This window comes from Balaenoptera borealis (assembly GCF_965194805.1).
Source record: "Balaenoptera borealis genome assembly, chromosome: 3".
Taxonomy (NCBI): Eukaryota; Metazoa; Chordata; class Mammalia; order Artiodactyla; family Balaenopteridae; genus Balaenoptera; species Balaenoptera borealis.
In genome coordinates, this window is record NC_138866.1 from 134,533,314 (window position 1) to 134,559,577 (window position 26,264).

Consider the following 26,264-nt stretch of genomic DNA (forward strand, 5'->3'; position numbering starts at 1 on the left):
ACTATAACTGATCAGAGTGCGGCTATATTAATTCAGATTTGCAGGTTCTGTTCTGACTCCTCTCCCATTAATCACACTTTTAAATTCTGACTCCTAGGCTTGCCAAATCTACCAGGCCATGGCCAGGTGCTCTGGGCCAGACAGCTGGGCCTTTGGAATCAAACATAGAAGGACCTGGATTTTGGTGCTGTTACTTCCTTCCTGTGTACTTTACTGAGGTCACTTAATGTCTCTCCTATTGAACCAGTATTTAATGAGCACCTACTAAGTGCAAGCACTGAGTTGGGCACTGGGAGTGGTGAGCAAAACAGAGATGATAATTAGGGGCAGGAGGATTCTGGCAATAAAACAAGTAAATTAAGCAGGAAGTGCAATGAAGAAACAAATTGATCTGCCAGAACATGGAGGGAGCACACATGTATATAGGGTGGACACCTGCTGAGAAGGTGACTTGTCTGAGGCCTGATGGTCAGAAGCTCTAGCCATGCCAGCAGCTGAGAGAAGGACATTCCTGTGAAGGGCCAGAGGTGGGAGAAGGCCAGGGAAAAGTGGGGCGTGGCTGAAAGGAACAGGTAGAATGGCAGAGACTGCGCTGGAGCCCTCACACCACCCTGGACTTTGTCTGCCAAGATAAAGAACTTGACTTTTATTCTAAGTGGGATGGAAAGCCATAGAAGGGGTTTCTGAGATCTTATTGTTTAAATCCTTTTGCTTTGTTGTTTAATTTGATTGCTAGTGAGGGTTAATTTCTCTTCCCTGATAGCCATTTGTGTTCTGCTTCTGCAGAATTGTGTACTCATGCTCTTCATCTATTTATCTACTGGAATCTTAGTGTGTTTCTTATTAATTCAATGAGGTCTCTCTCAATTAAGGATTTTAATCTTTTGCAGTTTTAAACTTTTGTGCTTTAGTGTGTGAAAGAGTTCTTCCAACACTTTTAAGCTTAAGGAGTCCTCTGCCATCTGACACTTGATAAATTATGTTTCCTTCGTCCGTGTTTGCGTGGTTCAGTGTTTTACATTGGTGGACTTTTCTTTCTTATCCTCTTGGGCGGGGCGCGGCAGAGCAAACTCCCCCTGTGTTCAGGCCAGAGAAGGCTCAGCATGCAGAGACCCCTCACCCTCCTAGACCGAGCCAGAGGGGCTCCTTCTCCGCCGGAGGCCTCAGCTGGTGACACCCACTCTACTGGGTATCTGAGCTCTCGTTACAGACCATGGACATAGGGCGGGGTGAAAAAGCCGAGGCTCAGCGGAAAGCTGGGAGGGAGACTTTAAAGTGTTTAATAGCCTGCAGCAGAGGCACAAACTGCAGCCAGAACCAGCCGGTGCAGCAGCTGCAGACAGGCTTGCGTGGCGAGCCCCAGTCCAGGAGCTGAGGCCCCGCCCCAGACCCAGGGCCCCGCCCCCGCCCCCACCCCCACCCCCACCCCCGGGGCCTCGCTCCCCGCAGGTCCTGTGCTGACCTCTCAGCACTGCCCGGCTCGCCCCAGTCCCCGCCCACCGCTGATTTCATTGGCTGCCTCGCCGTCCCCGCCCCGGGAACCTGCTGATTTCCGCAGCCAATCGGCAGGCGCAGCAGCCGCGGCTGCGACCGGTCTCGGCGCATCCGGGACGCTGAGGTATCTGGCCTGCGGGAGAGGGGCTGCGTGGGCCTGTTGCGGTGCTGCGGCGTCGCCCAGCTCGTCGGCTGGGTGGCGAGTCGCCACTCCTGGGTCTCTGAGGTCACCGTCCTGCAGCTGGAGGTGCAGCGTCCCAGACCGTCGAGGACTGCCCCGAGATTTCTGGGGTGGAGGTCAGAGGTCGGAGGTCATGCCTTTGTTGAATGTTGGGGCCCCACCCGTCTAAGCATAGAGGCGGGCCGCTCTCTGTTTTTATAGTCACCTCCCTTTCGCGGAAGGAGCTCCGAGGGAAACTGAGGCCTGCGAGCCGCCGGGGCTCCTGGCAGGCGCTGAGCTCCGACGGGAAGGTCCGCCCGACCTCGGGCCGCCGCAGGTGACCCTCGGGCACCCGGAGAGCCGCCTCCTCCCTCCCTCCTCCGGGCCGGCGGGGCCCCCGGAGTGCGGGGAGGGGTCTGGGGCGAGGTGGGGGGGTCGCTCCGTGGTCACGCTGTCCTGAGGGGGCCGCCCCTCTTTCTGGCTCCGAAGAAATCCGGTGCCAACTCTTTTTGAGGCTGTCGTTCCCGGGTTGGAGATTTCATGTCTGGAAGTTCATTCGAGCAACTTGGAGAGGGGAAAGGCTTGTATTGTGGCTTCCGCACTCGTCGGGAAGTGAAAATAACCAGACACGGGGAGGTTCTGAAGGCCAAGGGACCTGTGAGAAACCGGACGAATTTCATAGTTTGACAGAAATCTTCCCCCAGCTTGCCTCACATGTTATATAATTCAAGTCGTTTCAAAGTCAAGAGTATTTAGTCTCATAGTTCTTCTAAGTAAGTGTCCTTAGTCTTGACCTTAAGTGAAGCTACTTCGGAATGCTTGAAGTGTTGAGCAAGAATTTTTTTGTACAAAGGTTCTGTGCAAGGAAGGAAGTTGGGAACAGTCTTTACCTCTCATCGCAGTGATCCCAGCTGCTTCTTTACTACTCTGGGACCAAAAAGAGAAGTTGTTTATCTGCATATGTGGGTTTTGGGGAGACATAGCTATGGATGAGGAATAAGGGGAGAAGAAAGAGGACTCTCTTGTTTTCTGCGCAAAAAGTATGCAATTAGAAAAAAAGAGTGTATTTATTTGCCTATCTCTCTCCCTTCATCTCAGCCAGCGTAAACACGTTTTGACATTTTTTGTGCCGATGGTATGTGTTGAGTATTTATATTAGGGAAAGGAGTTATCTCTAACAACAAGAAGACACTTATCTTCAGTGTAGCCACAGAGGAATGAATATGCCTTGTGTGGAATTAACCCTGGGGTTTGGTTTTCAGTTAAGAAAATGAGGCAGAAGGAAGTGTTAACCAAGACCTTCCAAGGCCCAGCCGTGGTCTGTAGGACTCCGACCAGCCACATTTACATGTTTGAGAATGGTGTTGGGGACTCCGGGGACTCCTCTGAGGAAGAGTCCCACCAAGTAGCTCTGCGGCCCCGGGGCAAGGAGCGCCAGAAGAAGGGTGCCCACCACCCTCACCAGCCAGGAGCAGGGGACATGGTGCTGCTGCAGCGGGAGCTGGCCCAGGAGGACAGCCTCAACAAGCTCGCTCTTCAGTATGGCTGCAAAGTAAGAAACCCCACAGGTGAAGGTGCCACCTGCCCTTCAGCCCCTGTGTTTAGAAGAACAGAGGAGCTCACTGAACAGTGGGGACCCTTTCTGACCCCAGAGGTGGTTGGAAGAAGCCTGCTCTAGAGTAAAGGATACCCCTGTCTAGCTAGAGATGGAAGGCAGGTGGAAGGACCTTCCGTTCCTCAGAGAGAGAGGGAATTAGTCAGGAATTTCAGGTGACAGGGCAGTTCCCTCTCTGCATCTCTTCCTTGTCCCTCCAAAATGAAATTCTGAAACCTTTTTCTTTTTTCTTTTGAGCACATCTTATTTAAGACATAATGGGGCCAGAGATGCCACGTAGAGTTTATCCAAGATTTCTTTGGTATGCTTGCTTTTTTTTTTTTTTTTGCTACTTTTCTTTTTCGAAACCTTTCTTGCTGGTTGTAGCTTATTTGATTGGTAAAGTTTTGCCTTCTCTCTTTTAGAACTGCATGATCTGTCCTTTGTATGCTGTGTATCTATATAACCCTGTTTCTCTCTTTAATTATATTTTTAGCATTCAGAGTGATTAACAATGGCAAAGTAAGTAGGAAGGTATTTATTGAATTGCTGCATTTTCTCCTAGATAGAAACTATTTCATTTTGCTAGCACTGTGCTGCTACTTTCTATGGCTTTCTCTAAGGCTATATAAGCTACTTATTTAAAAAAATCTTTTCATCCTTGAAGGGTCTGTCATTTACCTAACAAGGATCAAATGACTCAACATGTGTGGAGGTGTTGTTTCCCAGGGAAATAAACTGGTCTCCAGGGACACATAGTGGTCTGTAAACTGTACTGAGATTTATATTTGACTCTTATAATCAGCTTCTGTAGACATACTATATTAATATGGTTTATAGAGCAAGGGCTGAAAACTGAATCCTCTCCTACAAAGACCTGAATAGATGCAATGGGCTTCTTGGAACAGTGATGTTTAATAAATCCAAAAGGACTATATAATGTATCTAAGAAGTGATTAGCTTTCCTATTTGAAGTAAATAAATTTGATGTTAGTTTATTAGGATCAAAGACAAAAATATCTCAAGCACCTTAAGTTTCAGGATATAATAAATTAAAAATGTCCACCACCCCAATTCAATTAAATGATAAAAGGACTTGCTAAGTAATGAAAATAATGAAGATGATTGATTTGAATAAAGTCTGTTGGCTGTATTTACACTCTAGTTTAAGTGGACTTAGGAGTTAGAACCTTAGAGTTCATCTCTGATGCTTTTGGTAAGTTTTCAAACTAACTTCAGGGAGGATCTATCTTTGATTTATATTTCCCCCTACTTTTTAAAAGTTAAGGTTTGATTATGAGAGGAATTTGTCATAAACTTTGTTACTTTTTAAAACTCACAGTCGTGTTCCTTTCTCCTCAAGTCCTAATATTGGAATAGAAGATTTCAGTCTGTAGTTTCCAAGTTCTCTGCATGTTTCTAAATGAAAAGAAGTGTTGTGAAATCCTTGAAGTGAATTAACTCTAGGTCGCTTTTATTTTAAAAATAAGTTTATAGGCCATACAGTACTTCTGGGAAAGAAAACGTCATATAATCATGAGGGCACACCTTTTAAAATGTTGTTACAGTTGAACTAGGTTCTAGTGTTTGTAGAGCTGGCTGAGGCTTTGTGTTTGCTGAATGCTAATGTCTACTACAGCTACTAAATTAAGTTCTAATGCAGGAGAGAGTCACCCAGATGGGGGCACTGTTTTCTCAAAAGTTAAATGTAGAAAGGGTACAGCCTTCTTTTACCATGATGTGTTTCACCTAAAAGCATTTTGTTGAAGGCACACTTTAAACAAAGTCTTTTCCAAAACTAATCTTGAGTTGTTCAAACTTGTAAGTCTATAAAAAAAATCTTATGATTAAGCTATACATTAAGGCTGAATTAAAGCCAAAAAATGAAGTTATTCAGCCTAAACTAAATTTTGTGTGTAGGTACAGTTTTCCAGTGTTCATCAGATTCTTAAGCTGTGTGGGCTTGGACCATCACCCAGAAAGGTTAAGCAACACTTTTTGGATATTAGTTTTAAGGAGCTTTACATCATTTCATGATGTTTGTCTTCATGGCTTCCCTAGGTTGCAGATATCAAGAAAGTCAACAACTTCATCAGAGAACAAGACTTACATGCTTTGAAATCTGTTAAGATTCCAGTGAAAAACCACGGGATCCTAACAGAGACCCACAAAGAACTCAGACCCCTCCTGAGCTCATCTACAGAGACCAGAGTGACCTTCGAGGAGCAGCCAGACCCAGACAGAGCAGCTGTCAGTGCCAGTGCATCGTCTAACCCACTGACGGATTTCTTTAAGGGCATTGACCAGAATATTGAGCATGCAGTGCAGTCGGAAATCTTTTTGAGTGAAAGTTACTGCATAGAGACCTCCAGTCAGCCACTGCTTCCGACTCTTCCGAAGATACCTACAAACGGTGCAGACTGTGGAATTCAGAGGTGGAATGCTGTTTTTATCATGCTTCTGATTGGAATTGTTTTACCAGTGTTTTATTTGGTCTATTTTAAAATACAAAGTACTAGTGAGATCCCTAGTATCTTGAATACAACTGCTGTCCCTAATGGCTCGATGGCAGTGAGTGCAGTTCTAGGGCAATCCCCCAAATTAGCGATTCCATTGCCAACCATTCCCTCTTCAGACAGCCAGTTCAGTCAGACCACCCACGGGGAGAACTAGCTCTTGTTGTTTCTAAGGAATCAGGGCAGCTTTAGCACTTGCGCTCCTAATGTGCATCAGCCGACATTGGCCATATCTTAGCGTGCTGCATTTTTTTTTCTGTGACATATGGACGCGTTACAGAAGCCACCATCATGTCAGTCACACTCATCATGGGGAATAGACTCGCCTGATCCAAGGCTGTGGGAGCCAAAACACCAGCATCCTCAACCTCCTACATCCAAAGAGGAGGGGCAGGAGAGACATTTACACATGACAGATGCTGTTCCTTGAAGGCATTTAGTGGACTGGCCATGAATGTCTTCACAATAGCACTGTGTAGGTCCCCAGGCTGGATGTGCTTGGAGGGAGATGAATGGCCTTGGCAGAGGGACCTGCAGTATGGGAGCCCCTGGTATCAGCTTTGGTTGTCTGGATGTTTGCTTTGTCCCCTGCCTGCTGTGGAGGAGTGACTGGCTCTGACAAATGATGTTTTGTGTCCCCCCAACAAAGGTGTTGTGCAATAGCGATGGGATGTCACCCTGTTGCAGAGTGTGACACATGACAGTTGTAATAAGCCCTGCTTCACATTTGCCCCCTCAGACAGCCTTTTTGAGGCAATGTCATATCTAGAATTTAAAAAGCCCTAAATCTAAATTGCTATAATACTGAGTAAATAGCAGTTCTGTTCCTCGTAATTTTAGAGCTCCTTAATCTGACACACAGGCACGTTTTAAGCACTTCCTGGCCAGGACATGTGGAGGCCATGGCCCAGTTTCACCTGAGGAGCATTTCTACAGTGATTGCTAACTGGAGTCCCCAAGTCAGCATTCTTGGAAGGATCTCTTCCTGGTCAGTGTCTGGAGTGGAGTAGGTATAGGGAGAAGGATGAGTGCCTATCACCGAGGTCCCAACATGTGACACTTACAAGGCTGAACAGTCATCAATCCAGCTTTTGCTGGCCCCTGTATGTGTCTGGAAGAGTGGTACAGGGAGAATGGGCTTGCTTCCTGCTGCTTCCTTGACTCCATCCTTAGGACAGAACAGCAACGGGGCTCAGTCACTTTTCCTTGGGTGAATACAATGTAACTTATAATGTTAAAATATTGAACACTTAATGGAGGGCCTAGAGGTGACCCTTGCTGTGGAAGACCATAAAAAGAGGGGCCTGGGGGTTTGCCCGTCTCCTCCTATGACAAGGCAACAGTGGTGCTAAGTTCAGAGGCTCGTGGAGGGCATGGGTTGGCCTCTGAGACCTTGCTGGTGGAGCAAGCGTGAATGGGGTGAGGGCAGGAGTCTGCCTCGGTCCCTTGGAGGAGTGGAAATTGGCCAGGGTGGCTGGTGGCTCAGCCTTAGGGAGGTCTGTCTCCAGGGAGGAAAACATGCTGCTCTTGGGTTTTAGGCAGGTTTAAGACATTTGACACATTCGGCCTAGAGATCAATTTAAAAGAGCTCATCATGTAAGAGGAGGGGAATGTGGCGGACAAGTACCTGAGATGGGCTTCCAGTTTCTTTCCCCTCTCAGTTATGTGAAAAACTATTTTGCCCTGGGTTCAATTAGCAAATTTAAATTATCTTCAAAATTAAATGTTTTCTTCAAAAGCAAAATGGTCTTCAGGATAAAATGAACTTGTCAGCCTTTGCTACAGGAAATGTTTTGATCATGTAAACGCTTTTCCAGCCAAACGTTTGTGTGCACTGTGCCCCTGAGGGCCACAGGTTTCTCTAACCATTTGTCACCATTAATTTCGCCAGGCAGGACTCAGACTCTCATGAGAAAATGACTTTTGCCAGGCAAAGAATGAATATCTGTATACTTTTTTTCAAATGGAATAAAATAATTTCTTCTGTGAAGGAAAATTGATTCCTCCTTTTTAATAAGGGAGTTGGTAATTCAGAGTTAAAAGATGTGGGATGATGTTGGAGAAAAGGGAAGTGTCCATGTCCAAGGGGTGAGGCCTGCCCAGGGCTTGGGCCCAAGGTTACCCCAGCAGGTGAAGAACAAGTAGTAACAAGTACAGTCTTGCTGATTGGTCTGCATAACATACTTTAAAACTTTTATTAAGAAGACTTCCTTGGTGGTCCGGTGGTTAAGAATCCACCTTCAAATTAAGGGGACACGATCCCTGGTTGGGGAACTAAGATCCCACGTGCTGGGGGGCAACTAAGCCTGTGTGCTGCAACTACTGAGCCCACGCGCTCTGGAGTCCATACGCCACAGCTAGAGAGCCTGTGTGCCGCAACTACTGAGCCTGAACGCTCTGGAGCCCTCATGCCACAACTAGAGAGCCCGTGCACCGCAACTGCTGAGCCCAGGCACTGCAAAGAAGAGCCTGTGTGCCACAACAAAAGATCCTGCATGCCACAGAAAAGATCCCACGTGCTGCAACTAAGACCTGACGCAGCCAAATAATAAATATTAAAATTGTTTTAGGTATACATAAGAGATACCATGGAGCTCATTTTCTATATATTTTACTGCATTTTTAGTGTGTTTTGGGAGTTAATGTTGTAAAGGAATAATTAGATTCGTTAGATAGTCTTCAGTCCTTTTTGTTGAACTGTAGTGCCTAGTATTGCAAAAGCCTAGGGAATCTGTCATCAGGCAAATGATGCTCCCATTTTACTCTGGGGAGACAAGGCTGCAGAAACTAAGCAGAAGCCTCAGGGTCACCCAGAGCAGGACTACCCAGCCACAGCCATGACACAGCCCCTCCTCAGCAATCTAGTTCTTTACATTGCCTCTGCATTAATTGTGAAAGCCTGAGTTTGAGGGAGAACACTATGTGCCCTGAGATGATGGCTTATAGAGGGGATTTTAACATTTTTTCCTAGTTTTATTGAGATAAAATTGACATACAGCACTATATAAGTTTAAGATGTACAGCATAATGAATTGACTTAGATACACTGTGAAATGATTACCACAAGTTTAGTTAACATCCATCATCTCATGTAGATACAAAAAAAAAAAAAAAAGAAAAATGTTCTTTTCCCTTGTGATGAGAACTCAGGATTTATTCCCTTAACAACTTTGATGTATACCATGTAACAGTGTTAACTATAGTCCTCATGTTGTACATTACTTCCCTAGTACTTATTTATCTTATAACTGGAAGTTTATACCTTTTGACCACATCTTCCAATTTCCCCTCCACCTCACTCCCTGCCTCTGGTAGCCACAAATCTGATCTCTTTTTGTACGAGTTTGGTTTTTTTCTTTTTTCTTTTTTTTAGATTTCATATATAAATGAGATCATACAGTATTTGTCTTTCTCTGACTGACTTATTTCACTTAGCATAATGCCCTTAAGATCCGTCTGTTTTGTCCCAAATCCTCCTGTGTTGTCCCAGGATTTCCACCTTCTTTATGGCTGAATAACATCTGTGTGTGTGTGTATGTATGTACCACAACTTCTTTATCCATTCATCCCTTGATGGACACTTAGGTTGTTTCCATGTAAACGAATGCTGCTGTGAACATGGAGGTGCAGATACCTCCTTGACATAGTGTTTTCATTTACTTCAGATATATTCCCAGAAGTGGAATTGCTGTATCATGTTGTAGTTCTGTTTTTTAATTTTTTGAGGAACCTCCATACTGTTCACCATAGTGGCTGTACCAATCTGTAATCTCACCAACAGTACACAGGGGTTCGCTTTTCTCCACATCCTTGTCAGCATTTATTATCTCTTGTCTTTTTGATGTTAAGACGTTCTGATTGGTGTGAAGTGGTATCTCATTGTGGTTTTGGTTTGTATTTCCCTAATGGTTAGTGATGGTGACAGCTTTGCATGTACCTGTTGGCCTTTCATATCTTTCTTCATTAGAGAAATGTCTATTCAGGTCCTTTGCCCGTGTTTAATTAGATTATTATTATTTACTTATTTATTTTTTGCTGTTGAGTTGCAAGTTGTTTATATATTTTAGATATTAACCTCTTATCAGATATATGGTTTACAAATATTTTTTTCCCATTTTGTAGGTTATCCTTTCATTTTTGTTAATGGTTTCATTTGCTGTGCAGAAGCTTTTTACTTTGATGTAGTCCCACTTGTTTATTTTTTATTTTGTTTGTGCTTTGTCATATCCAAAAAATCATTGCAAAGACTGATATCCTGGCGCTTACTGCCTATATTATTTTCTAGGAGTTTTATTGTTTCTAGTCTTACAGTCAAGTCTTTAATCCATTTCAAGTTAATTTTTGTGAGTGGTGTAAGATAGACGTCTACTTTCATTCTTTTGCATGTGAATATTCAATTTTACCAGCAGTATTTATTGGAAAGACTGTCTTTTCTCCATTGAGTATTCTTGGCTCCCTTGTGAAATATTGCTTGACTGTATATCACTGGGTTTATTTCTGGGCTCTTGATTCTGTTCCATTGGTGTGTGTCTGTTTTAATGCCGTTACCATACTGTTTTGATAACTAGCTTTATAATATAGCTTGTAATCAGAAAATGTGATGCTACCCACTTTGTACTTCTTTCTCAGGATTGCTTTGGCTATTCAGAGTCTTTTGTGCTTCCGTATAAATTTTAGTGTTGTTTTTTTCTACTTCTGTAAAAAATGCCATTGGAATCTTGATAGGGATAGCATTGAATCTATAGATGGCTTTAAGTAATATGGAAATTTTAAAAATCTTCCAATCCATGAGCACAGGATAGCATTCCATTTATTTGTATCTACAGTTTCTTTCATTGATGTCTTGTTTTGATAGTTTTCAGTGTAGAGATCTTTCATGTCCTTGGTTAAATTTATTCCTAAGTATTTTATTGTTTTTGATGCTACTGTAAATGGGATCATTTTCTTTATTTCTTTTTCAGATAATTCATTGTTAGTGTATAGAAACACGACTGTTACTTTTGTATCTTGGAACTTTACTGAATTTGTTCATTAAATCTAACAGTTTTTTGGTGGAGTCTTTAGAATTTTGTATTGACATTTTTATTTCTTCTTTTCCACTTCTCATACTTTTTATTTCTTTTTCTTGCCTGATTGCTCTGGGTAGGATTTCCAGTACTATATTGAATAGGAGTTTTGAGAGTGGACACCCTTGTCTTGTTCCTGACCTTAGAGGAAAAGCTTTCAGCTTTTCACTATTGATCATATTATCTGTGGGCTTGTCATATATGGTCTTTGTTATGTCGAGTTATGTTCCTTCTATACCTAATTTGTTAAGAGTTTTTATCGTGAACAGATGTTGTATTTTGTCAGATGCTTTTTCAGAATCTATCGAGATGATCACATGATTTTTATCCATTTCGTTAATGAGGTGTATCACATTGATTAATTTGCAAATGTTGAAACATTTTTCAATCCCTGAAATAAATCCCACTTGATCATGGTAAATGATCCTTTTAATGTGCTACTGAATTTAGTTTGCTAATATTTTATTGAGAATTTTTGCATCTGTAGTTAACAGGAACACTGATCTGTAGTTTTCTTTTCTTTTAGTGTCCTTTTCAGGACAGGTTATGCTGGCCATGTAAAATAAGTTTGGGAGTTTTCCCTCTTCTTTGATTTTTGAGAATAGTTTGAGAAGGATTGGCATTAATTGTCCTTTAACTGGTTGGTAAAATTCACCAGAAAAGCCATCTGGGCTTTTCTGTGTTAAGAGGTTTTTGATTACTAATTTAATCTCCTTACTAATAGTTGGTCTGTTCAGATTTTCTATTTCTTCCTGATTCAGTGTTGGTAGGTTGTATGTTTCTAAGAATTTTTCCATTTGTTCTTGGTTGTCTGGTTTGTTGGCATATAGTTGTTCATAGTAGCCTCTTATGATCCTTCATATATCTTTGTATCAGTTGTAATGTCTCCTTTTTCATTTGTAGTTTCATTGATTTGGGTCCTTTCTTTTTTCTTAGTCTAGCCAAAGATTTGTCAATTTTGTTTATCTTTTTTTTTTTTTTCCTCAATTTTTATTTAGAAAGTTCAGTGAAACAATATGGTATCACAGTTTAGAAATATTTTAATCTCACTATAATTTAACATTAAAAAAATCTAGTAATTTTTGATTTTCAACAATGAAATTTATAAAAATAATTTTACATTTATAAAATGAATCATTATTTCACAATAAATTATTCTTTTTTATTACCTGAAAAAAGGTTTGTGCTATATAAAAGCAATAACTTTGATTATCAACATTTTGAAGATATGCTGAAAACTTCAGTTCCCCTTTGTCCAGCATTTTGGGCAGTTAAGTATACAAAAATATTATATTACACATTCCCTGACCATAGTATTTAAAACAAATTGGTTAGCAATAATTTCTAAAACATGACTGTTTAGTAAATATATGCAGATAAGTTAGAAGGTTCACTAAAAATGAATTATGTGTTTTACATTCTAAAGGTTTTTTTAATGTCTTCTGAGAGAACAACACAAAAAATTAAACAAAACTACAAAATATATTTCCATTTATAAAAATCAAAAGCATTCTTATTCATGAAATAGAGATACTAGTGTAAATTTTTTTTAAAATGAGTTAATTTTTTTTTCTGTTCTCTCTCTCAAAGATATATTTTACAGTTTCCAGGTACCAGCTCTGCAAGGAATTTTATTGATTCTATTAAATCAATGATAGCTTCTAAGCAATCATTTTTCCATTTTAAGAGTTAATAAGTTAGTTACAGTTAACAGAAGCTTTTTATTTGCAGGGTAAGTGGGGGGCTATGAAATCATAATCATAGAAATTTTGAAAGGTTCTGTAAAAATCATTTAATTCAGCCTCTTGCAGCTTGGAGAACCCTTTTTATATCATTAATAATTACTAAACCAGTTTTTCCCTGCTTCAGCAAATAAAGTGTGTGTGTGTGTGTGTGTGTGTGTGTGTGTGTGTGTGTGAATGAGAGAGAGGGAGGCATCGCTGTTTTTTGAGGCAGCCTGTCAATTGTTTTAAATAAGCTCCAGCTTTAGATAATATCAAATAGTCAAGTAGTTTTGGGCTCCTGAACTATATTCCTCAGTCCACTGGATTTTTTGAAAATATGCTGAGTCACTGATTTAAATTTGTCTTTGCTTTCATCATAACCTACCTGGTATATATTTTAGTTTCTTTAATCCGTTAAAAGTTTGGGTTTTTTTTTTATTTGTTTTTAGGAGGAAGATTCGTTAAAAGTACAAAAGTGGTTTCTTATTCATGTTGCAACAAATTTACACTCATTTACATGTAAATATGTGTTAACAGGTAACACAATGGATAATATTCAATCATCACTCAATTGCATATATTTAAAAACCACAGTAAGACGCTCACATTTTCATTCTATACCAAAGATTTAATCTCCTTAAAGTCAACCAGACCTGGGCTTGAATATGGCTCTCCTACTTTTTAGGTTAATGAACTTTGGTTACATTATTGAAACCCTCTAAGCTAAAGGTTTCTTCCTTTACAGGAGAAAGATAATAATACCTCTCTTACAGGGTTGCTCTGAGGATTAAATGAGGCAATGCGTGTGTGACACAGATGGCTAATTTGTCTCCCGACAGCAGAAGCCCAGCGATGTACAGTTTTTGTTGGCACAAGGCTTCTACCTAACACTCCCAACCTCCTGGAGAACAAGATGTGGACATGGGCTAAGTTCTAGTCAATGGATGTCTGCTTCTAGATTGTTTTAGGAGAGGGAAATAAATGTCTGTCTTGGTTGAGCCACTCTTTTAAGAGTTCCTTTTCTACAGTTTAACTTGTATCCTAACTGATAAAACTGACATGCTTTATTTTAACATACATCTTCAAATATAGGCAGATTTCAAGGAATACCCAGTCATCTATGGAATGCCTATTTATAATTTTCTAAACTTAATATAGGCATATTTAACTGTGGGCCAAAAAGATACTTCTTAGCCACGGGATATCCATAAGTGATTCTTCTTCATAGAAATATACCCTATTCTATAGTGACTGCTTTATTTTTTGAATTTGCAAGTTTAAAATTTATTTAAAAACTTGGTTCATTTAATATTAATCTGGGATTTCTGATCTACTGTTCACAGTCAAAAAAGAACACTTAGTTCTGCATCACATCACCATAAGCAATTATTTACAGATTTAAATTAATAATAAGACAACAAATGAAAGTAGTACATAAGATTCAACTGGTTCAGGCACAGTACAAGTTTATATTATATAAACATATTGAAACTCAGATATACATTGGTTGCATCTAAAGGTTTTAAACGATAGCAACAACAAACAAAATGAGCATATAAACAAGAAAACAGGATACCATCTTATAACAGCACCATGAAGAAGCCTTGGCTAAGAGTTTGCCAAAAGTGCTATCCTGAGATATTTCAAGACCAACAACTTTTCACATTTATGCAGTGCCGTTCAGAAGTAAACATATTTTCACAATTGCTTCTGTTTGGAGAGAGGCTGGTGTGAAATGACTGAAGCTTCATTTGCAGCTGTTTTGTACGGTTCTTGTCCAGAGCCTTGAGGTGGGGAAGGAAGTGGGGTTTCTGGAGTTGAGATCTGGTCTGTATGAACCAGTGTTGACATTGGACCCAAAAGTATAGTTTGTCCAGTTAATGGATCTTGAGATAAATGTGGGTGCATTGGTTGATGGAGATGGTTAGCCTCACTGGAAGCACCACCCAGTAACATCTCCTGAAGTAAGTTGTCGATTTTAACCATCCCCAAAAGTTTAACGAATTGTATTTGCTCAATCATTTGCCAAGTGATGCTCTGCAGTGTGGGCAGGAGCAGAAGCAGCTCCCCAAACCTGCCCCGCGAGTCGTACTGCCGGTCGTTGATGTAGTCCTCCAAACTCAGCTGCACTTGGAACCGCATGTTCTTAATCTTTACTGGATCACTTAGCCCTTTTGCATCTGGATCAAAAAATACAATTGCCTTCAAACAAGCATATTCATTGTCATCAACCTGAATTTCTTGAAGTGGTCGGACCAGCTCGTCTGGAACCCGGTTGGCCACACGGCTAATCTCAACTTCACAGCTGTTGCAGTGAATAATGTAATTGTTTCCCAAAAGCAAAATATCTTTATACACCATGGATCTCTTTGTAGCTCCAAGCAGTAAATGTTCCCCTGCATGAGCTCTCAACAGTGCCACCTGATCATCCAGTGGTAACTCACAAAAGGCAGGAATATATTTAGCCCATTCCACCAAGACTAAGAGCTGCTGTTTCATGGATTCACAGACATCACCAATACTGGCAATTTTCTTAATATTTATGTCAGTGCTTGCACCAGGGATTGAGACTGAGATCTGGCGAGACCGAACTTCTGCTTGTGCCAGTGTGTTAATGGAGGGGATGTTGCTGCCATCAAATGTGCTTCTTCTCGTGCTTATTCTATCACGTTCGTTTTGCACAGCTTCTTTTTTCATTCCTGCTCTAAAGCACTTTCTTAATCGACAGTATCTACATTGATTCCTTTTGTCTTTGTCAACAACACATTGCCGGCTGAACCTGCAGGAATAAACGTGACTCTTGCGGATGCTGCGTCTGAAGAAGCCCTTGCACCCATCACAGCTGGAGGCGCCATAGTGCTTTCCTGTCTCTCTGTCCCCACATATAGCACATAGACAGTTGACACCATTATCTGTGGTATTCATACTTGTTGTCTCTGGGACAGAACTATCAGTTTGCACGTTTAGGCCAGTCACTACTCAGCTTCTCTCAAATACGGTTTTCTCATCTGCGCAGAGCCGCACCCGGAGCTCCTGCGTCGCAGTCAGCGGCTCGGCAGCTGCTGCATCTCCCGGCGGCAGGTTCCCCCCACCCGGCCCAGCAGCGGGGTTCTGTGCAGCACTTTTCCCAGCCTGGGAAGTAGGTTGAAAGCGCGGAGGTGAGAGGTAGGGGAATTTTGTTTATCTTTTCAAAGAAACAGCTCTTAATTTCTTATTACCTTTTTAGTCTCTATTTCATTTAATCTCCTCTAATCTTTATTTCCTTCCTTCTACTAACTTTGAGCTTAATTTATTCTTCTTTCTGTAGTTCCTTGAGGAGTAAATTTAGGTGGTTTATATGAGATCTTTCTTATTTCTTAATGTAGGTGTCTATTGCTATGAATTTCCCTCTAGGACTGCTTTCCCTGCATCCCATACATTTTGGTATGTTGTGTTTCCATTTTGGTTTGTCTCAAGAAACTTTTCTATTTCTCTTTTAATTTCTTCTTTGTACCATTGGTTGTTCAGAAGAGTGTGGTTTAATTTCCATGTATTCAAGAATTTTCCAGTGTTCTTCCTGTAATTGATTTCTAGTTTTATACCATTGTGTTCAGAGAAAATACTTGGTGTGATTTCAGTCTTATTGAACTTGCTACGACTTGTTTTGTGACCTAACAGATCGTCTTCCTAGAAAATGTTCCATGGGTGCTTTGAATGTGTGTTCTGATGTTAGATATAATGTTCTCTATATATATCTTAGATCCATCTATAGCATCATTCAAATCTGCTCTTTCCTTATTGATTCTCTGTCTGAATGATCTATCCATTGTTGAGTCAGGTATTAAAGTCTGTGACTGTTATTGCATTGCTGTACTTTCTCCTTTTAGTTCCGTTAGTTTTTGCTTTATGCATTTAGGTGCTCTGATATTGGGTGCATAAATATTTACAATTTCATATCTTCTTGATAGATTGAGCCCTTATCATTAAATAATGACTTTCTTTTTCTCTTTTTACTATTTTTAGTTTACCCCTGCTTTTTTTTTTTTTGGTTTTAGTTTACTTGAAATATCTTTTTCTGCCCCTTCACTGTCAGTCTATGTGTGTCTTTAAGGCTAAAGTGAGCATCTTGTTTTTGTTTTTGTTTTTTATCCATTCAGTCATTCTGTCTTTTGATTAGAGAGTTTAATCCATTTATGTTTAAAGTAATTATTGATAGGTAAGGACTTATTATTGCCATTTCATTAATTGTTTTCAGACTGTTTTGTAGATCCATTTTTCCTTGCTTCTTATCCTGCTTTCTGTCTTTTTTCATGTTTTGGTGTCTTTTGGTACCATTATGCTTTGACTTATTTATCATGTTCTTTTGTGTGACTACTATAGGTTTTTCCCTTGTGATTACCATGAGGCTTACATAAAATATCTTAAAATTATAACACTCTTTTAAACTGACAAAAACTTAGCTTTTATAGGATTTTTAAAGTTTACACTTTTACTTCTCCCCCTCACATTTTAGGTTATTGATGTTAAAGTTTACATTTTTTTATATTGTGTAAACCAACAACAGATTATTGTAGTTATGGTTATTTTTACTACATTTGTTTTTTAACTTTTTTTTAAATTTTTATTTATTTATTTTTATTTATTTATGGCTGTGTCAGGTCTTCGTTTCTGTGCGAGGGCTTTCTCTAGTTGCGGCAAGTGGGGGCCACTCTTCATCGCGGTGTGCGGGCCTCTCATTATCGCGGCCTCTCTTGTTGTGGAGCACGGGCTCCAGACGCGCAGGCTCGGTAGTTGTGGCTCATGGGCCCAGTTGCTCCGCGGCATGTGGGATCTTCCCAGACCAGAGCTCGAACCCGTGTTCCCTGCATTGGCAGGCAGATTCTCAACCACTGCGCCACCAGGGAAGCCCTGTTTTTTAACTTTTAAACTAGAGCTGCAAGTGAATTACATGCCATAACCATATTACAGAATCTAACTTTGACTATATATTTACCATTACCAGTGAATTTTATGTTACCTTCCTGTGTTTTAATGATGTTAATTTGTGTCCTTTTACTCTCACTCAGAGAACTCCTTTAGCATTTCTTGTAAGACAGGTCTAGTGGTGATGAACTCCCTCAGCTTTTGTTTGTTTGGGAGAGTCTTTTTCTCTCCTTTGTTTCTGAAGGACAGCTTTGCTGGGTATAGAATTCTTGGCTGAAAGTTTTTTCTTTCAATATTTTGAATATATTATTACTGGCCTGAAAAGTTTTATGTGTTTTCTTTTTAATTTTTTATTAAAGTGTAGTTGATTTACAATATTTGTGTACTTCAAAGTGGTTCAGTTTTATATATATATATATATTCTGTCTCATATTCTTTTCTATTATTGTTTTATTACAAGATATCAAATATAGTTCCCTATTCTATATGGTAGGACTTTATTGTTTATTTTTTTAAATAGATCTTTATTGGAGTATAATTGCTTCACAATACCATGTGAGTTTCTGTTGCACAACAAAGCGAATCAACCATATGCATACACATGTCCCCATATCCCCTCCCTCTTGAGCCTCCCTTCCATCCTCCCTATCCCACCCCTCTAGGTCATCGCAAAGCACTGAGCCAATCTCCCTGTGCTATGCTGCTGCTTCCCACCAGCCAACTATTTTACATTCGGTAGTGTATATATGTCGATGCTACTCTCACTTCGCCCCAGCTTCGCACTCCCACCCCATGTCATCAAGTCCATTCTCTATGTCTACCTCTTTATTCCTTCCCTGCAACTAGGTTCATCAGTACCATTTTTTTCTTCTTTTAGATTCCATATATATGCATTAGCATATGGTATTTGTTTTCCTCTTTCTGACTTACTTCACTCTGTATGACAGACTCTAGGTCCATCCACCTCACTACAAATAGATCAATTTCGTCTCTTTTTATGGCTGAGTAATATTCCATTGTATATATGTGCCACATCTTCTTTATCCATTCATCTGTCGATGGACATTTAGGTTGGTTCCATGTCCTGACTATTGTAAATAGTGCTGCAATGAACATTGTGGTGCATGTCTCTTTTTGAATTATGGTTTCCTCAGGGTATATGCCCAGTAGTGGGATTGCTGGGTCATATGGTAGTTCTATTTTTAGTTTTTTAAGGAACCTCCATACTGTTTTCCATAGTGGTTGTATCAATTTACATTCCCACCAACAGTGTAGGAGGGTGCCCTTTTCACCATACCCTTTCCAGCATTTATTGTTTGTAGCTTTTTTGATAATGGTGATAATGGCCATACTGACCAGGCGTGAGATGATACCTCATTGTAGTTTTGATTTGCATTTCGCTAACAATGAGAGATGTTGAGCATATTTTCATGTGCCTCTTGGCCATCTGTATGTCTTCCTTGGTGAAATGTTTATTTAGGTCTTCTGCCCATTTTTTAGCTGGATTGTTTGTTTTTTTCATATTGAGCTCCAAGAGCTGTTTGTATATTTTGGAGATCAAGCCTTTGTCTGTTGTTTCATTTGCAAATACTTTCTCCCATTCTAAGGGTTGTCTTTTTGTCTTGTTTATGGTTTCCTTTGCTGTGCGAAAGAAAGCTTTTAAGTTTAATTAAGTCCCATTTATTTATTTTTGTTTCTATTTTGGTTACTCTAGGAGGTGGGTCAAAAACATCTTGCTGTGGTTTATGTCAAAGTGTGTTTTTCCTCTGTTTTCCTCTAAAAGTTTTATAGTGTCTGGTCTTACATTTATGTCTTTAATCCATTTGGAGTTTACTTTTGTGTATGGTGTTAGGTAGTGTTCTAATTTCATTCTTTTACATGTAGCTGTCCAATTTTCCCAGCACCACTTATTGAAGAGGCTGTCTTTTCTCCATTGTATATTCTTGCCTCCTTGGTTGTAAATTAGGTGCCCATATGTGCATGGGTTTATCTCTGGGCATTCTATCCTGTACCATTGATCTATATTTCTGTTTTTCTGCCAGTACCATACTGTCTTGATTACTGTAGCTTTGTGATATAGTCTGAAGGTGGGGAGCCTGATTCCTCCAACTCCGTTTTTCTTTCTCAAGATTGGTTTGGCTATTCAGGGTCTGTTTTGTTTCCATACGAATTATAAGATTTTTTGTTCTAATCTTGTGAAGAATGCCATTGGTAGTTTGATAGGGATTGCACTGAATCTGTAGATTGCTTTGGGTAGTATAGTCATGTTCACAAGATTGATTCTTCCAATCCAAGAACGTGGTATATTTCTCCATCAGTTTATGTCATCTTTGATTTCTTTCATCAGTGTTTTATAGTTTTCTGAGTACAAGTCTTTCGCCTCCTTAGACAGGTTTATTCCTAGGCATTTTATTCTTTTTATTGCAATGGTAAATGGGTGTCTTTCTTTAGTTTCTCTTTCTGATTTTTCATTGTTGGTCTATAGGAATGCCAGAGATTTCTGTGCATTAATTTTGTATCCATCAACCTTACCAAACTCATTGATTAGTTCTAGAAGTTTTCTGGTGGCATCGTTAGGATTTTCTATGTATAGTATCATGTCATCTGCAAACAGTGAGTTTTATTTCTTCTTTTCCAATTTGGATTCTTTTTATTTCTTTTTCCTCTCTGATTGCCATGGCTAGGACTTCCAAAACTATGTTGAATAATAGTGGTGAGAGTGGACATCCTTGTCTTGCTCCTGATCTTAGAGGAAATGCTTTCAGGTTTTCACCATTGAGAATGATGTTTGCTGTGGGTTTGTCATATATGGCCTTTATTATGTTGAGGCAGTTTCCCTCTATGCCCATTTTCTGGAGATTTTTTTAGCATAAAGGGTGTTAAATTTTGTCAAAAGCTTTTTCTGCATCTATTGAGATGATCATATGGTTTTTATTCCTTAATTTGTTAATGTGGTGTGTCACATTGATTGACTTGAGTATATTGAAGAATCCTTGCATCCCTGGGATAAATCCCACTTGATCATGGTGTGTGATCCTTTTAATGTGCTGTTGGATTCTGTTTGCTATTATTGTGTTGAGGATTTCAATGTTCATCAGTGATATTGGTCTATAATTTTCTTTGTTTGTGATACCTTTTTCTGGTTTTGGTATCAGGGTGATGGTAGCTTTGTAGAATGAATTTGGGAGTGTTTCTTTCTCTGCAGTTTTTTGGAAGAGTTTGAGAAAGATCGGTGTTGTTAGCTCTTCTCTAAATGTTTGATAGAATTTGCCTGTGAAGCCATCTGGTCCTGGACTTTGGTTTGTTGGAAGATTTTTAATTATGGTTTCAATTTCATTACTTGTGGTAGGTCTGTTTATATTTTCTAATTCTTCCTGGTTCAGTCTTGGAAAATTGTACCTTTCCAAGAATTTGTCCATTTCTTCGTGGTTGTCCATTTTATTGGCATATAGTTGTTGGTAGTAGTCTCTTATAATCCTTTGTATTTCTGTAGTGTCAGTTGTGATTTCTCCTTTTTCATTTCTAATTTAATTTATTGCTTCCTCTCCCTTTTTTTCTTGATGACTCTTGCTAAGGGTTTATCAATTTTGTTTATCTTCTCAAAGAACCAGCTTTTAGTTTTACTGACCTTTGGTATTGTTTTCTTCATTTCTATTTCATTTGTTTCTGCTCTGATCTTTTTGATTTCTTTCCTTCTAGTGACTTTGGGTTTTCTTTGTTCTCCTTTCTCTAGTTGTTTTAAGTGTAGGGTTAGATTGTTTATTTGAGATTTTTCTTGTTTCTTGAGGTGAGATTGTATTGCTATAAACTTCCGTCTTAGAACTGCTTTTGCTGCATCCCATAGGTTTTGGGTCATTGTGTTTTCATCGTCATTTGTTTCTAGGTATTTTTTGATTTCCTCTTTGATTTCCTCAGTGATCCATTGGTTGTTTAGTAACATAGTGTTTAGCCTCAACGTGTTTGTGTTTTTTACTGTTTTTTTTTCTTGTAGTTGATTTCTATTCACATAGTGTTGTGGTCAGAAAAGATCCTTGATATGATTCCAATTTTCTTAAATTTACTGAGGCTCGCTTTGTGGCACAGCATGTGATCAATCCTGGAGAACATTCCATGTGCACTTGAGAAGAATGTGTATTCTGCTGCTTTTGGATGGAATGCTCTATAAATATCAGTTAAGTCCGTCTGGTCTACTGTGTCATTTAAGGCCTGTGTTTCCTTAATGATTTTCTCTCTGGATTGTCTGTCCATTGATGCAAGTGGGGTGTTAAAGTTCCCCTCTATTATTGTGTTACTGTTGATTTCTCCTTTTATGGCTGTTAGCATTTGCCTTATATATTGAGGTGCTCCTATGTTGGGTGCATATATATTTACAATTGTTATATCTTCTTCTTGGATTGATCCCTTGATCATTATGTAGTGTCCTTCTTTGTATCTTGTAACTGTTTTCATTTTAAAGTCTATTTTTTCTGATATGAGTATTGCTACTCCAGCTTTCTTTTGATTTCCATTTCCATGGAATACTGTTTTCCATCCCCTCACTTTTCAGTCTTTATGTGTTCCTAGATATGAAGTGGGTCTCTTGTAGACAGCATGTATATGGGTCTTGTTTTTGTATCCATTCAGCCAGTCTGTGTCTTTTGGTTGGAGCATTTAATCCATTTACATTTAAGGTAATTATCAATATGTGTTCTTATTGCCATTTTGTTAATCGTTTTGGATTTGTTTTTGTAGGTCTTTTTCTTCCCTTCCTCTTTTGTTCTCTTCTCTTGTAATTTGATGACTAACTTTAGTGTTTTGTTTGGGTTGCTTTTTCTTTTTTCTGTGTGTATCTGTTGTAGATTTTTTGTTTGTGGTAACCATGGGGTTTTTTGGGGGGTGTGGTGGGTCTTTGTTGCTGCACATGAGCTTTCTTGAGTAACGGTGAGTGGGGGCTACTCTTCGTTGTGGTGCATGGGCTTCTCATTGTGGTGGTTTCTTTTGTTACAGAGCACAGGCTCTAGGCACACGGGCTTCAGTAGTTGCAGCATGTGGGCTCAGTAGTTGTGGTGTGTGGGCTCTAGGGTATGCAGGCTTTCAGTTGTTGTGGCACACAGGCTCAGTAGTTGTGGCTCATGTGCTCTAGAGCACAGGCTCAGTAGTTGTGGTGCACGGGCTTAGTTGCTCTGCAGCATGTGGGTTCTTCCCAGACCAGGGATCGAACTTGTGTCCCCTGCATTGGCAGGTGGATTCTTAACCACTGCGCCACCAGGGATGTTCCCCCATGGGCTTTTGGTATAGCAGTCTATATATAAACAAGATTGTTTTAAGTTGCTGGTCTTTTAATTTCAAATGCATTTCCAGTATCCTTCACTTGTACTGTCCTCACAGTTGCTGGTTTTGATATCGTATTTGTGTGTGGATGATTTCCTACCTTTACTGTATGTTTGCCTTTACCAGTAAGCTTTTCCATCCGTAATTTTCTTATTTCTAGTTGTGGCCTTTTCTTTTCCGCCTAGAGAAGTTCACTTAGCATTTGTTGCAAAGCTGGTCTAGTGGTGCCAAATTATCTTAGCTTTTGCTTGTCGGTAAAGCTTTTGATTTCTCCATTGAATCTGAATGAGAGCCTTGCTGGGTAGCATATTCTTGGTTGTAGATTCTTCCCTTTGATCACTTAAAATATATTCTGCCACTTCCTTCTTGCCTGTTGAGTTTCTGCTGCGAAATCAGCTGATAACCTTATGGGATTCCCTCATGTGTTATTTGTTGCTTTTCTCTTCTTCCTTTGGATATTTTTTCCTTGTCTTTAATTTTTGTCAAGTTGATTACTATGTGCCTTGGTGTGTTCCTCCTTGGGTTTACCCTGCCTGGGACTCTCTGCACTTCCTGGACTCAGGTGACTTTCCTTTCACATGTTAAGGAAGTTTTCAGCTATTATCTCTTCAAGTATTTTCTCAGGTCCTTTCTGTCTCTTTTATTATTTTGGGACTCCTATAATTCAAATGTTGGTGTATTTAATGTCCCAGAGGTCTCTGAGACTGTCCTCATTTCTATTCATTCTTTTTTATTTATCTATTCTGCAGCAGTGATTTCCACCATTCTGTCTTCCAGCTTACTTATCCATTCTGCCTCCAGTTATTCTGCTATTGATTCTTTGTAGTGTATTTTTCATTCCAGTTATTGTATTGTTCATCCCTGTTTGTTTGTTCTTTAGCTCTTGTAGGTCTTTGTTAATCATTTTTTGTATCTTGTCGATCTGTGCCTCCATTCTTTTTCAGACACCTTGGATCATCTTTACTATCATAAGTCTGAATTCTTTTTCAGGTAGGTTGCCTCTCTCCACTTCACTTAATTGTTCTTCTGAGGTTTTATCTTGTTCCTTCATCTGGGACATATTCCTCTGCTGTCTCATTTTGTCTGACTTTCTGTGATTGTAGTTTCCATTCCACAGGCTACAGCATTGTAGTTCTTGCTTCTGCTGTCTCCCCCGCTGGTGGATGAGGCTGTCTAAGAGGTTTGTGCAGGCTTCCTGGTGGTTGGAACTGGTTCTTGCCCACTGGTGGGTGGAGCTGGCTCTTGTCACTCTGGTGGGCAGAGCCATGTCAAGGGTTGTGTTTACCAGGCAGCTGTGCACTCAGGAAGACTTTAAGCAGCCTGACTGCTAACGGATGGGGCTCTGTTCCCGCCCTGTTGGTTTTTTGGCCTGAGGCATCCCAGTACTGGAGCCTACAGGCTGTTGGGTGGGGCCAGGTCTTGGTGAGAAAATGGCAGCCTCCAGGAGGGCTCATGCCAATGAGTGCTCCCCAGAACTACCACTACCAGTGTCTTTTTCCCCACAGTGAGCTACAGCTGTCCCCTGCCTCCACAGGAGACCGTCCAATACTGCAGGTAGGTCTGGCCTTGGCTCTTATGAGGTCACTGCTTTTTTCCCCGGGTCTTGGTGTACATGAGACCTTGTGTGCACCCTACAAGTGTGGAGTCTCTGTTCCCTCAGTCCCATGGAATTCCTGTGATCAAACCCCATTGGCCTTCAAAGCCAGATTCTCAGGGGGCTCCTCCTCCCATTGCTAGACCCCCAGGCTAGGGAGCCTGCCATGTGGCTCAGAACTTTCACCCTTGTGGGAGAACTTCTTTGACATGATTATTTTCCAGTTTGTGGGTCGCCCACCCGGCAGGTATGGGATTTGATTTTATCATGATTGTGCCCCTCCTACTTTCTCGTTGTGGCTTCTTCTTCATCTTTGGGTGTAGAATATCTTTTTTGGTAGGTTCCAGCATTTTTGTTTTGTTTTGTTTGTTTGTTTTGTCAATGGTTGTTCAGCAGTTAGTTGTGATTTTGGTGTTTCCATAAGATGCGTTGAGCTCATGTCCTTCTACTCCATGATTTTGTCTCCATCTCCCCTGAAATATTTTATTAAGATATTATTCATCGTGAGTACTGAGATTTTCGGCACCTCTTAGATTTTGCACACACAGCAAGTTCGTCATTCATGCCTCTAGTCTCAACTCTGCTGCTTAGACTTGGATTAGCATTTTTATAATATTACATATTTTAGGCACTAGGCTAGGGGTTGATGCTGTCAGTGGAGGCACAGGGTATCCACTGCATCTTCTTTATCCATTGATCCATTGACAGACACTTAGGTTGTTACTATATTTTGGCTGTTATGGATAATGCTGCAAGAAACATGAGAGTACAGATTCCTTTTTGATATCTTTTTTCATTTATTTTGTATATGTACCAGAAGTGAGATTCCTGGATCATATGGTAGTTTTAAAAAAATTGGGGAAACCTCCATACAGTTTTCCATAGTGATTAATTTACATTCTCACCAATGGTGCATAGGGGTTCCCTTTTCTCCACATCCTCATTAAGCTTGTTATCTCATCTTTTAGATGATATGCAATCTAACAGGTATGAGGTGATATCTCATTGTGGTTTTGATTTACATTTCCCTGATGATTAGTGATGCTGAGAATCTTTTCATGTTACCTGTTGGCCACCTGTGTGTTTTCTATGGAAAAAAATGTCTCTTCAGATCCTCTGCCCATTTTTAAATTGGATTGTTTATTTGTTTTTTGCTATTGAGTTGTATTAGTTCTTTAATATACTTTTGTCATTAAAGCCTTATGAGATATATGGTTTGCAAATATTTTCTCCCATTCTGTAGGTTGTCTTTTCATTTTGTTATTGCTTCTTTTTCTGTGGAGAAACTCTTTAGTTTGGTATAGTCCAAATTGTTGATTTTTGCTTTTCTTGCTTGTGCTTTTGGTGTCATATCCAAAAAATTGTTGCCAGAACCAATGTCAAAGAGCCTTTCCCCTGTGTTTTCTTCTGGGAGTTTTATAGTTTCAGGTCTTATGTTTAAGTCCTTAATCCATTTTGAGTTAATGTTTTGATTGGTGTAAGATAGGGGTCTGCTTTCATTCTTTTATGTATGAATACCCAATTTTCTTAGCACCATTGGCTGGAAAGAGACTATCAAATTTTCTCAGCACCATTTAAAGGAAAGAGACTATCTTTTCCCCACTGAGTATTCTTGACTCTGGGCTCGTGATTCTGTTCCACTGATCTGTGTGTCTAAGTTTTTTTTTTTTTTTTTTTTTTTGCCATACCAGGTGTCTTGTGGGATCTTAGTTCCCCAACCAGGGATTGAACCTGGGCCACCACAGTGAAAGCACTGAGTCCTAACCACTGGACTGCCAGGGAATTCCCTGTGTGTCTATTTTTATACTAGTACAACACTGTTTTGATTACTATAACTTTGTAGTATAGTTTGAAATCAGGAAGTATGATGTGTTTGTCTTTATTCTTCTTTCTCAGGATTGCTT

At 40.0% G+C, this 26,264-nt stretch overlaps 1 protein-coding gene and 1 pseudogene across 9 annotated transcripts; one reads left to right on the forward strand and one right to left on the reverse strand.

Annotated features, from left to right (window-relative positions):
• Positions 1 to 1,561: 1,561 nt before the first annotated feature.
• On the forward strand, positions 1,562 to 7,760 carry LYSMD4 (LysM domain containing 4). 8 transcript variants are annotated; one of them, XM_082387401.1, is made up of 3 exons: positions 1,562 to 1,618; positions 2,917 to 3,206; positions 5,310 to 7,760. In XM_082387401.1, the coding sequence occupies exons 2-3, from the start codon at positions 2,925 to 2,927 to the stop codon at positions 5,919 to 5,921; spliced, it is 894 nt and encodes a 297-aa protein (XP_082243527.1). In that variant the 5' UTR covers positions 1,562 to 1,618; positions 2,917 to 2,924; the 3' UTR covers positions 5,922 to 7,760. The 8 variants fall into 8 exon arrangements, with proteins under 8 accessions (XP_082243527.1, XP_082243524.1, XP_082243529.1 ...); XM_082387398.1 differs by having other exon boundaries at positions 1,572 to 1,798; XM_082387403.1 differs by having other exon boundaries at positions 1,574 to 1,791.
• A 125-nt stretch (positions 7,761 to 7,885) lies between these two features.
• LOC309626580 (hepatocyte nuclear factor 4-gamma pseudogene) lies at positions 7,886 to 15,795 on the reverse strand (annotated as a pseudogene). The gene has a single exon. The product of its transcript is annotated as a hepatocyte nuclear factor 4-gamma pseudogene (transcript).
• Positions 15,796 to 26,264: the final 10,469 nt, after the last annotated feature.

Bases quoted from the DNA above. Each gene is read 5' to 3' on its own strand.
- LYSMD4 (XM_082387401.1), top strand. From the start codon at position 2,925: ATGAGGCAGAAGGAAGTGTTAACCAAGACCTTCCAAGGCCCAGCCGTG. The intron at 3,207-5,309 runs GTAAGAAACCCC...TGGCTTCCCTAG, and splicing joins CTCTTCAGTATGGCTGCAAA to GTTGCAGATATCAAGAAAGT.